Source organism: Penicillium cosmopolitanum (genome assembly GCF_028827165.1).
Source record: "Penicillium cosmopolitanum strain IBT 29677 chromosome Unknown utg000005l:1.0-4006212.0:1.0-4009387.0, whole genome shotgun sequence".
In the NCBI taxonomy this organism is placed as follows: Eukaryota; Fungi; Ascomycota; class Eurotiomycetes; order Eurotiales; family Aspergillaceae; genus Penicillium; species Penicillium cosmopolitanum.
In genome coordinates, this window is record NW_026622675.1 from 3,133,550 (window position 1) to 3,148,929 (window position 15,380).

A 15,380-nucleotide genomic window follows, 5' to 3' on the forward strand; every position below is an offset into this window, starting at 1 on the left:
TTTGGGTGGATACTACGAGCAGCCCTACCACAGACGAGAAATTTAAGGTGAAAACTTGAAGTTCGAGTTTCCATTCATACCTGCCAGTCTGGGTCAGGGAGGGCCGATTGCCTTGCGCCCCAATGACAAGCGCAATTGAACGAATTAGTCGGGTAGACATGGACGATAAACTAGGACATCGTATTTCATATATCAAGATGATAAATTATTGTAAGACTTTGAGCTTATAATAAATTTGTGTATAGATTTGAGATTGGCGTAGCCAGGTAGGAATCGACCTGAGGTATGTTAATAACATTGGAAAAGGTTGCATGAAAAGCTTTGAAATGAGTTAATGATGGTTCATATATCAACTTATGCTAGATTTTGATTGGGTCTCAATGATGGACTTCTTCCTAATAGTCACAGGGGAGTGATGATGGCCTTTACTTATAATCTAGGGGGAGGAGGAAGAGAAGGAGAAGGAGAAGAATTTGGAACACAGGGTATCGATAGCCTGGTATCAACCCCCGTGAGTTATTTTCCTAGTTCCATCAAATGTAATGGAACCGGAACCGCCAGACTCGAACCCCATGAATAGAGTATCATCTGCCGCGAATGCGCAACTAACTCGATATTCATGAGGGATCATCATAACCCTTTGTCGACCTCGAAGAATCCAGGCACCATCTATGTATAAACTGAGGTCATCAGAATGGTTTAATTCTCCCTTGAATATCCTAACATCAATACGACCGTAGCCTGTCTGGATGGTTTTGCCATCCTTCGAAAATTCCAACACCGGCGGCTCAAAGTCTCTCATGGTAGGTTTTACTTGAGGTGACCAGTCAGCTATTTTATAGTACTTAGTATCTCCAGAACTTCCAGGCTGGAAAAGTAGAAGAGTCCCAAAATTGGCCATCGCTGCCAAAAGCTGATCCCCGGGTGAGAACGCGAGGGCAAGAAGCTCTAGCGAAGTGGCGTCCAAAGACTGTGCCAGGACTTCTTTTGAGAAGTTCCAAATCGTCATGTGGCTATAGTCAGGGAAAGCGATCACTTTGCTATCCGATGACCATGCAATGGGTAATCTTCTTTCATCAAGCAGATAATCTCGAAACGTGAGATGAAGCAACTGTATTGTAGACATTGGGGAGTTTTTGAAGAAAAGAACTGAATGAAGACCTTTCAGGTCCCCGCGGATGTCCGATTCTGGAATTTCGATCAATTTAGACAGTATTTCGAATGTAGGCGGCCCAAGCACAATGATTATAGATCCAACCACTAAGCGGAATCGACTTATGATGTCTTCTTCTTCGTCCACATCTAGCCCTTCCATCATGGCAGATTGTATGCGGCTGTAAATGGCAACGAGGCTCGCCTGCGGGCTTCTTCCAGAAACTTTGCCATCGAATATCTTCTGCAGTCTTGACTCTAGTATAACCTTGCTTGGCTTCAGGCCGCCGAGGAACCGACATACGGTAGCCGCATAAATTAATAGACCTCCAAATTTATCTGCAATATCGCAGATTCGATCATCGCCAGGCCATCCCTGGTACAGGCCCTCGTTCTCCTTGCCCTCGACGATCTGGGTAAAGGCAGGGTTCAGAAAGCGAGCTATGTCGTTTTCCATGTCCGTCTCGTCCTTGTTCGTCTGGGAATCAATTTTACAGAGTTCATTCTCGTCAACAGAATCTGCCAACATGTCCTTCATCTTCTTGAAAAGTCTGGCAATATGATTTTCTGGCCTGCTTGTTGTGAAGATCCTTAGTCGAATGGCGTTCAGATTCTGCGGTTGAGCCAGTAGAGGAAGAAATCTTTTGGCGTGATCTTCATGGCATTTGTTGAGCCCATCGATCACAATTAACACAGGTAGAGGACTTTGGAAATATATATTATCATTTTAATTCAATTCGTGAACATGTCGGGGTAAAGAAGTTGTAATAGTTAATTGGCGCCTTATTTCGCCTGAGGCATGTATAGATCAGCACCACGTTCGATATTTCCCATGCCAGATAATCGTAGTTTCGACTAGTTGTTATTCTTCACTTGTCATCGAAGTACTCAGATTCAATTTTATTATCTCTTTATTTCCTCTGCAGTGTAGGCCCCAATAGCAGCTCATATATCTGCTATTCTATTCCACAGGTACAACTTGAAGAACGGTTAGTGTAATTTATAATGGGGTATAAATGCCCTGATTTCAAAATTCGAGACTATCTATCATACTAGTAACCGCTACCAGTGGGCTATTGTACATAGCATTATTTTGCCACCAACCTTGTGTCCGATCCACCGACGTAAAACCGATCCATTCGATCTCCCATTGACTCCACAGCCCCGCCAAGTTCCAAAGAAGAGGGGAGTTCCAGCCCACCTGGCCAGCTCAGCTCAGCTCAGCCCAGTCCAAATAAATACCCCTCTTTTCTGTTTGTCTTTCTATCTTCTTCCTATCTCCCTCCACCCATCTACAACACCCACATTCCACATCCCATCTATCTCCCACAATCACAATGTCCTACAACGACTACAACTCCGGCGGCAACTCCGGTGCCAGCGCCAACTACTACGACCAAAACGCCGACTTCCGCGATACACGCTACAACGGACCCCCCTCCTACTCCAACGAGAACCAACACGACGACTTCAGCAGCGCAGCCCACCACGCCTCCCAGGAACACAGCAGCGAAGACCGATCCTTCTTCGACAGCGCACTATCCTTCGTCAAGGAGCGTAGGAGCGAGTATGCCGATACATCCAAGTACGAAGTCGACGAGGCGCACGCCATGAATGCCCACCAGGCTATGTATGGTGGTGGTAGTGATGAGCGCAGTCATGATTCTGGTACTGTGGGTGCGGGTGCGGCTATGCAGGCTCTTAAGATGTTTACTGGTGGTGGTTCCGGGGTAGTGGTTCGGATGGGGGTATGGATAAGAATAAGTTGATGGGGTTGGCTATGGCGCAGGCTAGTAAGCTTTGGGATGAGAAGAATGCTAGTGGCAATGTGGTGAGTTGAGATACTGGGGTATTCTGAATGAGTTGGGTTGGCTAATAAGTGCAACAGTCTGGCGATAAGCAGTCTGCGGTCAACTCTGCTGCCGAGATGGCGTTGAAGATGTACATGAAGGGTGGCAGTGGTGGAATTGGTGGAACTGGTGGTGCTGGTGGTCTGATGAGTCTAGCCAGCAAGTTCTTGTAAATGATGGATTTTGTCGAGGCGGGCTTACTTGCTTGCTTTCAGTCTTCTTATATGACTCGTCTCGATACTAGCACTAGCAGCACTATTAGTAGTGTATCTTGCTGCGTCCTCGGAATGTCAACCTGGACGCTATCAAATCGATGAATACAGATCAACCTACACATCGTATGATTTAATGATATGTAGATCTGTAGGAAGGACTGACGACTAGTACTAGGTATTAGTAAGGCTATTATCTACTTAAAACTATAATTAGCTCGAGCATGAAGCTAAACCTGCGCTAAAATACTAGTAGTGAAGCCTACTTGCTCAGATCTTCAATGCCCACTGGCACTGGCAGTTTACTAGTACTACCCACTGGGTAGTACCATTGTGAATTCTGCATTCTACACAAGATCCTAAGCAACCTGAACTTGAAGAATACTAGTCAAGACATATCCATTCTTCGATATATGTGATACACTCTATGCAAAGTACAGATAGCCAACAACACCAGAACCCAGGGTATCAAATGCCGCAAAAAAGGGAACAGGAAGAACGCAAAGACAGACAAGAAGAAAACAAAAAGGGAAAGAAACGAAGGGAACTGCCGGCTCAAACTTCAATCTGATGGTAAATCAGACAGAGGAAAACGCAGGTAATCAGAGAAAAACCACATCCCATCCCACCCATCCTAAAGAACAAACAAATCATGTTCCTCATCACTAAAATTCCTCAAAAACCTCAAACCCCTCTCCCTCCTCCCCAAAACACACCTCTCATCCTCATCAAGCCGGTCCTCACCAACAAACTCATTCACCAAATCCAAAACCCCAAATTCCCTCCCCCACTCCCGCCTCTCAAATGACATAAACCCGCCAAAATGCGGATCCGTATTAGCAACCCACACTGTCCCCCCATCAGGCGAGAAATCCGCCCCGCCAATCTCGCCGAAGAATTCATGCACCTGTCGAGACTGGTAGAGCTGCGCGTCTATAATGGATATTCGATCTGCTGGCTCGGCGCAGAGGAGTGTTCGTGGTCCACCGCCCACAGGGGAGAAATGTAATGATCGATACCCCGCGACGTCGGAGTCGATTGTTTCGAGAATTCGCCATGTGCGCGCGTCCCAGATGATTACTTTTTTGTCTTGGTTGCTTGTTGCTATGTGGCGCATGTCGGGGGACCAGGCGCAAGCGAAGCCGAAATCTTCGTGTCCGCGTAAAGGGTGGACTGGTCTTCCGGTGTCGGCTTCAATGACCCAAGCATCCGGGGAATCACCGATGACGACGCGGAGACGGCTGTCCGGAGATGTGGCGGTGCAATTGATCGGGCGGGAGAGTTCTTGGTCGGAGAGGAAGGTGTTTGTTTCACAGTCGAGGACTCGGAGGTGGCGGTCATTCGAGGAGAAGACGCAGATTGGAGAACTGCCGGTCCGTTTTGGAACAATGTCCACGTGGTTTGTGATGCCGTCGCTCGGGTCGGGCGTGACTAGGCCCTTAGCGCCGGATCCTGCGCCGTCGGAAGCTTGAAGGGCGTATTCGCCGCAGAAACCACCTGCGATGGTGAGACCGTGCGCGGTCTTCATACTGGAGATTTTGACTGGGCCTAGGAAGCCGCTTTCTGGGTATGCTCGTGATAGGTCGATGAGGACTCGGTTCTCATCGAAGGATGGGGCCCATGAGTAGACTTTTGAACGGCTGGCGAAGTTGATGGTGTTGTAGGCAGGGACCGACATCAGGTTTCGTAGTTGGAAGTGTTCGATTGTCGCTTTGTGTGCGGTATGCATTGACTTTTCTTGGAAGAATAATTCATCTTGGGGGAGATGGTTGAGGCGGCGGCTATGGGAGTTTTTGGGGATATTGTGGTATGATGTGTACCATGCATCGCGAAGGGCGCGCGCCTCACTGGGTTTGACTTTCAAAGTCTCCGCCCAAGGGATTTGTTGAAGATCATATATGTCATCTTCATATGTATGCGGCCGGTACACATCACGGTGAGGAGTCCAGCTCATCATTTTCGATAGCGGGCGTAGCTGCGGGGGGGATTCTGTGCTCCGAGTGGAACCCATGCGGAATAATATTTGTTTGGAGAACCCACCGCTGGATAAATTCATCAATAGTGAGGTTTCGTTCATGGGTTGTAGTGTGAATGATGGAGGGAGGATGGGCATCAAGCTCATCGACTCCCGGGAAAGGACCCAAGGGTGGAGTGCCCGGAACCTCAGGAATATCCACATCTTGAGTGTCATAGTTGATGGTGTGATAAAACTCGTCCAAGTCCACCTCATGCATACCAGGCTCCAGAGACCGCGGCTCATTTTCCTCGCGGTAATATTCCTCCTCGTCGGGGTAAAACCGGAGGAAATCTTCAAATTCATCGTCCGGGGTAGTCGACGGCGAGGTGTGGTCCTCGAATTCAGGATCGTAATCCTTCACCATATCCTTCTCGATATCGCTCTCGTTCGCAATTGTCGCGATGTTAGGCCATGTTGCAGTGCGCTCGATCAGGTCTTGCACAATGCCCTCCATGTCGATATCGGTATCGTCCTGCGAGAGTGGCGAGAGAGCATTCGATCCAGACGGCACGCTATTCCCGTCGGACACCGGGGAAAAGGATAGTGGCGAAAAATTGATTTCAGGATTCGAAGGTGACTGCACTTGGTCGCCAAGGGTTGGATGGGGGTTGTGGTGATGGTACACTGGCAGGGACCTGCCAGTCATCGCATGCACCACCTCCGACACTAAAAGAGAATTGCTCTCATCATTCACGGCATGCGGGTATTGCGCGATGGCAGCGAGAGCCGCGACTCCCACATTGTGCAGCCTTTGATCCTCTTGGGACGCCATGTCTGTAGTGGTCGCTCCTGCATATGAAAGTGTAGGCGTGGGTGCAAGGTCTTGCGTCGTCGATGTAGCGCCGGCATTCTGCGGCGCGGGAGGTCTGTCCCGTCCTCGGGGAAATGCAAGGTGGATGCAGCGTTATTCATGACTCGTGGATGAGCTGACACGCAGGCGGCATCACATGACTCATGGCGAGGAGTCGTCAGGGAAGACGTTGGCTGACGGGAACGGGTGGATGAAGGCGTATGTGCGGCGTGGCTCTCATCAAGCATTGCCCGTCATGGAGAGGGGTGTAACAATATCCGCAGGTCGATCCGGGGAATATCGAATCTAAATCGCGGGGATGGGCGAGCGAAAAAGCCGCGCAAGTCGGATCCGCCGATGGGATGTCGAAGAATGTCAGGCACAAGAAGGAGGACGGATGATCAGAACTCGAATAGGCAGCTGGTGCAAGGATGATTGGCAGTGACAGTTACACGAGTTGTCGCAGACCTAAGTGTGGTATTCTTGGGGACGCCGGATCCTGGGATATGCAGTATTCCAGGTGACTTGGGTCGGGCGTGGCGCAGGTGTAAGTCACCAATTGCGGACAACGGGGAGACAAGATGCGGGCGAAACAGAAATGCCGAGGCGACGGTTGGACTTGGTGATAAGATCGCGCCAGTGGTAAGGCAACCGGGAAGGAGGGGCAGTGTAGGTAAGAAGCCCACGAGGGGAATGTGGGACTGCCGACCGTTAAAGAGTGAGAGTGCGAGTGTCAGCAAGAACGTTGGGATGATTGGATAATCAGTGAAACCCAAGGGTCGCTTTTGTATCTGTTTCTCTGACTGGTCTACTATAGACCAGGGGGGGATCGCGGTCAACGCCGCGAATGATTCACGACAGGTATAAGTGTGGACGAGGGTGGAGGCGAGATGGTAAGGAGTAGAGCCGGCGCTCGCGGGCGAGGTTTCAAACTTATGATCACCAAGCCTGAAAGGTTGGAACAGAAAAAGAAAAATGGAGATCTGAGGTGAGAGGACTGAGCGTGGGCCGTTTTTTCCCGTTCAACGCCAAGTCGAAAGTGAAAATAAGGAGATGGGGGAGGCACTGATCCACGTTGTCTGAGGGTAATTTAGCACGGCGACGGTGGGCGGGATATGACAGGTGGAAAAAGGAGCCAGGTGGAGTAGATTCGGCGAGGGTTCAGCGGATCATTGAGTGAAAAGCGATGGCAGTGCTTAACGCCGAGTGGTGATCAGATCCAAGGATGAGAGAAAGAGGCTGATAGCGGGATGCAGGATGACGAAAGGAGGAGAGTAAGTGGGGTGCAGCTGGAATGGAGAGATGGCCAGTGCAGGGCGCAGTTAGTGTAGGCAGCTGAGGTGGATTGGTAATGTGTTGGCTGGACGGGGAATTGCGCGATATAGAAAAGAAGCAAATAAACAATTCAGAAAATGATGAGGCAATGGAAGATAGTATCGGAGTCGGAGTTAGGCGTGAGGGGAGGAGGGAGGTGAAAGTGAAAGTGAGGTCGAATTGACGAGTCGATCCCGGAGTCTTGGCGTTAGTCAGCACAACACTATACAACAGAGTAGAGCAGAGAGTATACTCGTAGTAGCTACCTGAGATGAAATAGATTGGCCAACTTCTTTCATCTCAGGTACCTACTAATCTGCCATTAGAAGGCGGACGAGTACAGTCAACAGGGGTTTCAAATTTGTGCAACGCCACCATGACTATAGTATATTGATGGACTACCAACACCTCTTAAGTTTATGTACACAGTTAGTAGTAGCATAGTATATCAGTACTCCATTGAGACAGCCCTGGAGTATCCAATATCGGGAAAGGGGTGCCCAGGTGCGGATGTAAATCATCGCTGCAGGGAGTGACGCACCGCAGATCCGTGAATTGAGCCTGTGACCTGCGCTCAGGTCCATTGGGCACTCCCTTGGGCTGACGATCCTTGTAAACATCCCTGTCGCTGGCACAGTGTGGGGAACCTATACATCAAATCAAATACTTGCATGGGCAATGGGTAAGGTAGTAAGTAAGCATAGCCATAAAGCAGAAGCAGCGAACGCTAGTATCATCCAGTTCATGTTCATGTTCATTATCAACACAGAGCATGGCACGCACGCTCAACTCGCTGTATAAATAAGATACACATAATAAATGCCAGAAAACTTGAATACAATAAATGCACAGGCAACACTCGTTCAATAATAGCTCGTCAATCGTGCAGTACAGCGCCATTAATAGCTTCGCATCCTTCAAAATCCCAGCTGATTAGATTAAAAAAACGCAAACGCCGCCGAGATTCGGTATGTGAGTGGGAATAATAAATCACAGAACAGAGCAAAGCAAATCAAAGAAGAAAAAGTACAAAAACTAAATAATTCCGCTCAATAATCAGAGTACGTCTCGTAATGCGAGTACCCATTCGTTGGCGCATGTGGGTGCGCCCAGGCGCTATTTCGTAGACGTCGTTCTGCAATGCATGTCAGAAAATCCAAATCCAAATCCAAAATGTCACCACCAGGGTAAGCTACCAATAAGCCTGTCCAGGCTAGCAGGGGGGCTTAAATCTTACCTTTCTCGAAATCGCGCCACCTCTTCATGGTGATCTGAGTACTGTCGAATTCGCCCTCGCCATCTCCATGGCCCTTGTCTTTCTCTCCGGCTGTCTTTCGCGTATCTCCCCAGCTGAAATCGTCGAATTTCCAGAATGCGTACATAGGAAGAACGAAGTTCCAAATTGGGAGCGAGATCAGATAGATCAGCATCCACAACACGTAAACAAGTCGGTGTGCGGTGACGACAATCAGTACACCGGGTAGACCGAGAATAAGACCGAGAAGAACCAAGGGAATAATTTGGACAGGTTTCTTAACGATGGAGGAGACAACAACGTAGATGGTGAACGAGATGGCGGCTGGCAAGACCAGGGTACCGACAAGCTCGATGAAAATAACGAATTGCATGCTGAAGCAGAAGGTACCGCATAGATCGCGAACAAGGACAAGCTCAAACAGGTTGTGCACGGTACTGTTTATCCAGCGACGACGCTGCGAGAGAAGAACCATGAACTTGTCTGGCACAACTGTCTTACATACAGCTTGCGGGACGAAAATCTGCTTTCGCTTGGGGAAGGTCTTCAACATGAGCGTTGTCAGGTAACGATCCTCTCCCAGTAGCAACAAGTTCTTCTTGTGCAGAGTGTCGACCACGTTCTCGGAATAGTGCTCGACAATGTCCGGGTTGGCCAGAATTGGGACCCAGTAGTTTTGACCACCCTTGGGGGCCTTGATGCGATACATGGTGAAGCAACCGGGGAGACAGGTGACACCACCGAAGACGGATTCGAAAGATTTCGCTTGGTGGTGAGAAATGAAATACCTTAATTCTGTTAGTTGGTTCGGCACCACCACCGGCAGACAGGGAAACTCACTCGAAGACTTGAATCATGGTAACCCAACTGTCGGTTTTGTTGGCAATCTTCGTCTCACCACACAGACCCATGATCTCGGGATCCTTCACCATGGCAGAAACCATGTGCGTCAAACTGTCTGGGAATACCTTCGTGTCGGCGTCGACCATCAGACAAACCTCGTAGAAATCCGGCGGGATTCCCGTAACATTCCACATTCCATTGAAGATTTCAAACTCCAACTCCGTCATACGCTCGTCGAACATCACTTTCTGCAAGAAGGACATCAAGATAATCTGACTGTCGCGCTTGCCTCGATTTCCCGGCTTCGAAACGGTCGACTCGGCCGGGGTGCCGCATTTGACAATGACCATCATTGGCATGCGTTGCTGCTTCTCAGGGGGAATGACAGATGTCTCGCCATAATCGTAGAATCCGGTGTATACCTTGGCCATGTTGTGGCGCTTTGAGCCAGTAGCTACCGCCACATAGGAGAATGGCTGGACCTCATCGGGAACGATAACGTGTTCCTTCATCATGCCCAGCACAATCTCTGGAGTCGAGAATTCTTCGCCTTTACCCTTGATGATACCATCACAAATCACAAGAAGAGTCTTATGGCTGTTCGGGTAATCGGTCATGGCAATCGAGTCCAGGGTCGTGCGGATACCATCTTCGCCCTCCGAGTAACATGTCACCAGGCACAATGCGTGAGCCAATGGGTAGCCGAATGGTTGCCACTCGGGCGGAGGCTGGGGGACAACTGCTTCATGAATGAACCCAGCTGGCCCCGACCCTTCAGAATCGGGAATGATTTCAGAGTAGCCTTGATCCTGTTGGCCAGGAACCAAGCTTGTTCGACTAGCGGCAGCATTGTTGCGAGAGTTTTCGGCGCTCAATGTCCCACCGCTGCCATTGTGGCTGGATTTGTACATTGTACCAGTTGTAGTGGAGGTGGGCATGAGACGAGACGTGGAGTTTTGACTTGCCATGGTGACATATGGGCTTCGCTGTTTGCTGCTACCAGAGCTGTTCACCACATATGGGCTGGAGAAGCGGGAGGTTGTGGGAAGGAAGCTCGCGCGTTTGCTCATTCGATCGGGAGCAGGGGGATCGGCGATTCGAGGTCCAGGTCGGTAGATGTCGTTCGACCAGTCTTCAATCTGCTGGTTACGAGTTCTGGAATCCGACGCGATGCTTGTGTTCTGCGCCCCGAACTTGGGGGCCAAGAACCATTGGAAGAGAAGGGCAAAGGCGAACTTCACGACAACGATAGATAGAATGAAGATCAATGAGACGTATAACACGACTTTGGACGCAATGCAGCCAACTGTATCGGTATCGATGCTGCCAACCTTGATGATCTGTTCCAGACACTTGCCAACTTGCTTCTCGCCGCCGCTCTGGAGATAGTAGGTCAGATCGACACCACGGACTGCAGGGTTGGTGCGCAGATTGTCGAACTTCTTGGGATATGACACTTGAGAGGTGTTGAACCAGCGTAGCAAGTCGAGATCCAGGACATTGCCGGAATAAATAGCCAAGTTGCGACTGGTATTCTTCGTGTCCTCCCAGGTGTAATATACATCGCCGGAGCTTCTCAGGTTATAGAAAGCATTGCGCCCAGAGCTGCTAGTGTGGCATCCCCAGCCCTCGTAGTAAGAAGTCGTCAAGTTGGGCTCGGATGATCCGTCCTGGTTGAAAGCCGTGCAAGGGAAATACCACCCCACGTCTCCATTGGAGTTCGTCGGTACGCCGCCATCATCCTTAGCGGTGATGAGACCTTTACAGGCACCGTTGACTTGCTGGAAGAAAAAGCTACCATCCTGACCACCGTACTTATGTGGCAGATCGTACAGGACATTAGTCTTGGCCGGGATGCCCTCTGCTGCGGGGTGGTGCGAGCCCGTCAAATCGTAGGCTTGGCCGTGGAAAATCATGTAACCGGAACCAACCTTGTTGGCCTTCAGACGAACCGGGGGCGTACCACATACGGTGGCAGTGAAACCGAAAGTCAGGAAACCGACAAAGGCCGCGATCGCGAGAATGATACTGATCAGGCCAATCTTCTCTCGCCAAGCCGTTCTTTGCTCTCTCTGGGGCATGCCAAAGCACTTGAGAACGAAATCTGGGATCAAACAACTGACGAGAGCGCAGTAGGTTGTCCACAGATCAGGCGGCCGTGCAGCTTCCAATTCTTTCTGTTTCCTCCGGTCTTCAGCGGTTTGAGTCTTGGATACTCGGCGGGTTGACCTTTTCTTCTTCTTCGACCGATGGCGGCTCGGTACTCGATCCATGGGTTTGTTCACATTGCCATGTGCCCCGTAGAGTTGTTCCTTGTCCTTGGGTTTCGCATCCATGGACCGGGAGCTATTCGTCTCTGCCTCTCCATCATGATCGAGTAGCGGGTCGTTGCCGGTCGCCGAGGGGTGAGTCTCCATGTGATGCGACCGTTGTCTATAGTGATAATTGGGGTGGTCTCGGTCCATGTGTCGTCGTTCGGGTCTGACCAGGCTCTTTTTGCGCCTCAAATCATCACCCCGCTCCAAGCGATCGTCATCGACTTCGGTATGTCTGCGATGGGAGTGAGAGCGTCGACGATGGCGGTGGTGGGATGGGGAGGTCTGCGGGCTGTCGCTGTATGTCCCGGAATCGATATCGCGACGGCGACGACGTTGTGAGGGTTCACGAAAGGCACTGCGGGTGTCCTCACGGCGTGGCGAGGCCTTGCCAGGCCGTTGCGGAAGAGACATGGTGTCTGGTGGTTCTGTGAGCTGGATCAGTTGCCTGCAGTGTGGGCCAGGGATAGTCAAGTCAAGTCTTGATACGAGACGGGACGAAAGCAAAGCTGAAGCTAGGAACCTTTCAACTTACCCTGAGCAACTTGCGACCATCAACAGGAAGCTAGAGTGTTGTGACGATGGTTTCAAAAATATTGTGGGTCGTCGGTTGTCTAGAACATATCTCGGGGATCAACACAAAGGAATGCGCAATCTGCAGGCCGACACGAGGGATATCGGGAGGTGATTGGGATCAGAGATTCCACGCGAAAGTCAGAGATGCCGATTCCGATGCGTGGGACAGTGGACCCGAGAATGTCGACTTGGTCGATAGAATAGCGAGAGTTAAGTGGGCGAATGGAAAATTGGTTGATCGCAAGATGAGCTGGTCGGCCTGTGCAACGAGACGGCCGGGGTGGAGAATAAACAAAGTGCGGTCCACACACGATTCAGTGAACGTCAGCGGGGCCGATCAGATCAATCAACGAGCGACTTGGAGAGCGAGGGTACGAGGATCCAGGGAAGCGATGGGAGGAGAGGAAACGAAGGTGGAAATGAAGGAAGTCGAGGAAGTCGAGGAGAAGGCGAAAGCCGGAGTGAACGTGACTGAGTGACTGAGAGACTCTGACTAGGGAAGGAGCGATGCAGTGCAGTGCAAAAAACAAAGGCAGGTGCGACCGGGGAGGGTCCCGTGACAGTCTCACTTTTCTATTATACATGCATAACTATATGCCTGTATTAACTGTGTAGTATACTGTAGTATACTGTAGTAGTATGCCTATCGCTAAGGTTAGGTACTTCACTACAGACTCATTCTCCTATTTTATCTCTTCATGTGAGGCCCCTTTGCCTCGATCTTCTCTTTCCCTTTGGGCAAAGGTTGCTCTGCCCCGTCGCTAGGGGCAATCCCAGCAAATCATCGCCCCTCCTCGGTTACACCCTCCCCGTTTCGCGCCAAACCATCTCGGGTCTAGCCTTGCACTTTAGCACCCAAAAGACTAGAAGGGTCCGACGGAGTAGCACCCAGAGTGGCAGAGTAGGCGAAATTTGCGGTGTTATCTATAGTAGCACACTGTAAATAATGGCGACCAAGGAACTGCCGTCCATCCCAAGTCAACCCATGGATACTAGCACTGAAGCTATAGAGTCACCTTTGCCACTCTCAAAATAGACAACAATAAAATGCATCATTACAAGAACTTAAAGACTGGCATACCTGATGCTCTATTTAACTATAATATGTACGATTTAATTCCCGGGCGCTTCACAAATTACTCGAATGCACAGCGTCAGGTACTGATTGCCACTGTATAGTTACTGGGATGCACTAATAGGAGTGCCCCGGCCCCCGCCCGGGCACCCGCTTTCACTGGGGGAATATCCAGCCGAGGGCTTATTTTATTTTTATTTTTTATTTTACTTTCATTTCCCCTCTCCACGACGGTCACGGGGCCATCTCAATTTTCCCGGGCGCTACGCTACGTTAAGCTAAGCTACACTTAATACGAAGTAGAGTAGGTATTGGTAGGTTGCACCCCGGCCGCCCTGGAACCGTTATGCAGAGTGCTTGAATCGAGCAGGGCAGGGCAGTACGCAGGGCATGAGATATATAGCCTACCTGTCAGACTATATGTATTGCGTAGGGCGATTCGAGCAATACAGTAGTCTCAGCAATATGCACGCCGCCTCACAGCGTTGGGCAGCCGTCAGAGGGAGCCCGCCACATGTACGAGTACGGAGTACTCGTACCAGACTCGGCTGGCATTCCGATCGCGAATCTGTCATATCCGAAATGACATGCCCAATTCTGTCTCCATATTCCGTTGGTGCTCCGTATCGTACTGTAGTGCAATAAATGCTGGACAGTGGACACCAGAATGATAATTGATGCCATACCTTACTGCACCCAGACCCAGATCAGACCCAGGTCGAGGCCCAAACACAACTATCAAACTTATCGGAATATCCCTGCGAGGGACGCAGATGGAAATCCGGGGCAAACTTCAACCCGCATTGGCAAGCCCCTGTGCTCAGGCTCACGCCCACGATGGGATCGGCATGGCGGCCGATCCCCGCTGCGCGATATATATCAGATTCGATACACGCTGTATAACGTGAGAGATCGCGGAGGTACATCCATGCCCGTGGATGAGTAGGTAGTTAGTTATGGATGCTGGCCACTATCCTCAGGCTACACTACTCGGTACCGGAATCTTATATCGTATATCGCATAATATTACTCCGTGTGCGGCGTGCGTACCTGGACGTATCAGACGCGGCGCAATCTTGGCTGCCAGGATTGTGGAACGACCGCTTCCAGTTCTCTGCTGGTTCGGTTCGTCTTAGCCATTACTACATGCATGGCCACGTTATGGTTGTATTTATTGGGCTCGAATGTGGAATAATTTTACGAGTACCCCGTGGAGGGGGAGGGGAGACGGCGAGAGAGACACTGAGTGACTACGAAGTATCACTTCGATTGTCGTCATTTACCACCACTCCAGTGGCATCCAGCTGAAGGAATCAGCCAAGACAAGAAACCTTCAAGGCTCGGCGCATACGAGCAAGCAGCAAGGAGAATATCGCCATCGCGGTCCGTGGTTCGGGCCGTGCGAGACCAAGGGCCGTGAGAAAGTCAATTCAACCTCGAATCCCCTCCTGCTGGATATTCTTACCGCCGTGACTGTGATGACTCTGTTCAGCGGTAAGACGTGGCCCAGGGCAAAAATTCCGTGAGGAAAGGAAGGAAAGGGTTTGGGGATGACTGGATTGGTCATGATTCAGAACGTGCCACCACGGCGGATATGCCGGAGCCTAAATTACGGTCTCCCTGCCACCGCCAGTTGAAGTGCGGCTGCGAGTGCGACTGCGGACAGGGCTAGGAAATTGATGCCGAGTCGTAGTTGGTTGGAGGATGGCAGCGGGATGCAGTCTATTCCCCGTTGCGACTAGCACTGGGGGTTTGGCGAAGTAGAGTTGTGCCTAGTTGACTCCACCGATCCGCGATCCACCAATGTAGAAAAGGAAGGGAATGGAGGGGAAGAGAAGAGACGAAAGAGGAGAAATTTGGAGAGAGTAGTCTGGGCAGTGGATTGAAGCTGAACTTGAATTTGATCGGAGGGTATCCGAATGAGGATCGGCCTCAAGGGAAACCTCTGGGGGCTCGTATGCCAGGTGCTATGCGCTGTTGT

At 50.5% G+C, this 15,380-nt stretch overlaps 4 protein-coding genes across 4 annotated transcripts; 1 reads left to right on the forward strand and 3 right to left on the reverse strand.

Annotated features, from left to right (window-relative positions):
* Nucleotides 1–502: 502 nt before the first annotated feature.
* Nucleotides 503–1,690, reverse strand: N7509_004182 (uncharacterized protein; the record flags this gene model as incomplete). The annotated part of the gene is made up of 1 exon (XM_056628819.1): nucleotides 503–1,690. The coding sequence occupies one exon, from the start codon at nucleotides 1,688–1,690 to the stop codon at nucleotides 503–505; it is 1,188 nt and encodes a 395-aa protein (XP_056491553.1).
* Nucleotides 1,691–2,489: 799 nt separating this feature from the next.
* On the forward strand, nucleotides 2,490–3,175 carry N7509_004183 (uncharacterized protein; the record flags this gene model as incomplete). Its single annotated transcript, XM_056628820.1, has 3 exons — nucleotides 2,490–2,900; nucleotides 2,942–2,983; nucleotides 3,041–3,175. The coding sequence occupies 3 exons, from the start codon at nucleotides 2,490–2,492 to the stop codon at nucleotides 3,173–3,175; spliced, it is 588 nt and encodes a 195-aa protein (XP_056491554.1).
* Nucleotides 3,176–3,848: 673 nt separating this feature from the next.
* On the reverse strand, nucleotides 3,849–6,003 carry N7509_004184 (WD40 repeat domain-containing protein; the record flags this gene model as incomplete). Its single annotated transcript, XM_056628821.1, has 3 exons — nucleotides 3,849–3,879; nucleotides 3,931–5,208; nucleotides 5,255–6,003. 3 exons carry the CDS (start codon nucleotides 6,001–6,003, stop codon nucleotides 3,849–3,851), a joined length of 2,058 nt encoding a protein of 685 aa, XP_056491555.1.
* Nucleotides 6,004–8,384: 2,381 nt separating this feature from the next.
* chsF (chitin synthase CHS3) lies at nucleotides 8,385–12,162 on the reverse strand (the record flags this gene model as incomplete). Its single annotated transcript, XM_056628822.1, has 3 exons — nucleotides 8,385–8,470; nucleotides 8,573–9,378; nucleotides 9,431–12,162. 3 exons carry the CDS (start codon nucleotides 12,160–12,162, stop codon nucleotides 8,385–8,387), a joined length of 3,624 nt encoding a protein of 1,207 aa, XP_056491556.1.
* Between the last annotated feature and the right edge of the window lie 3,218 nt (nucleotides 12,163–15,380).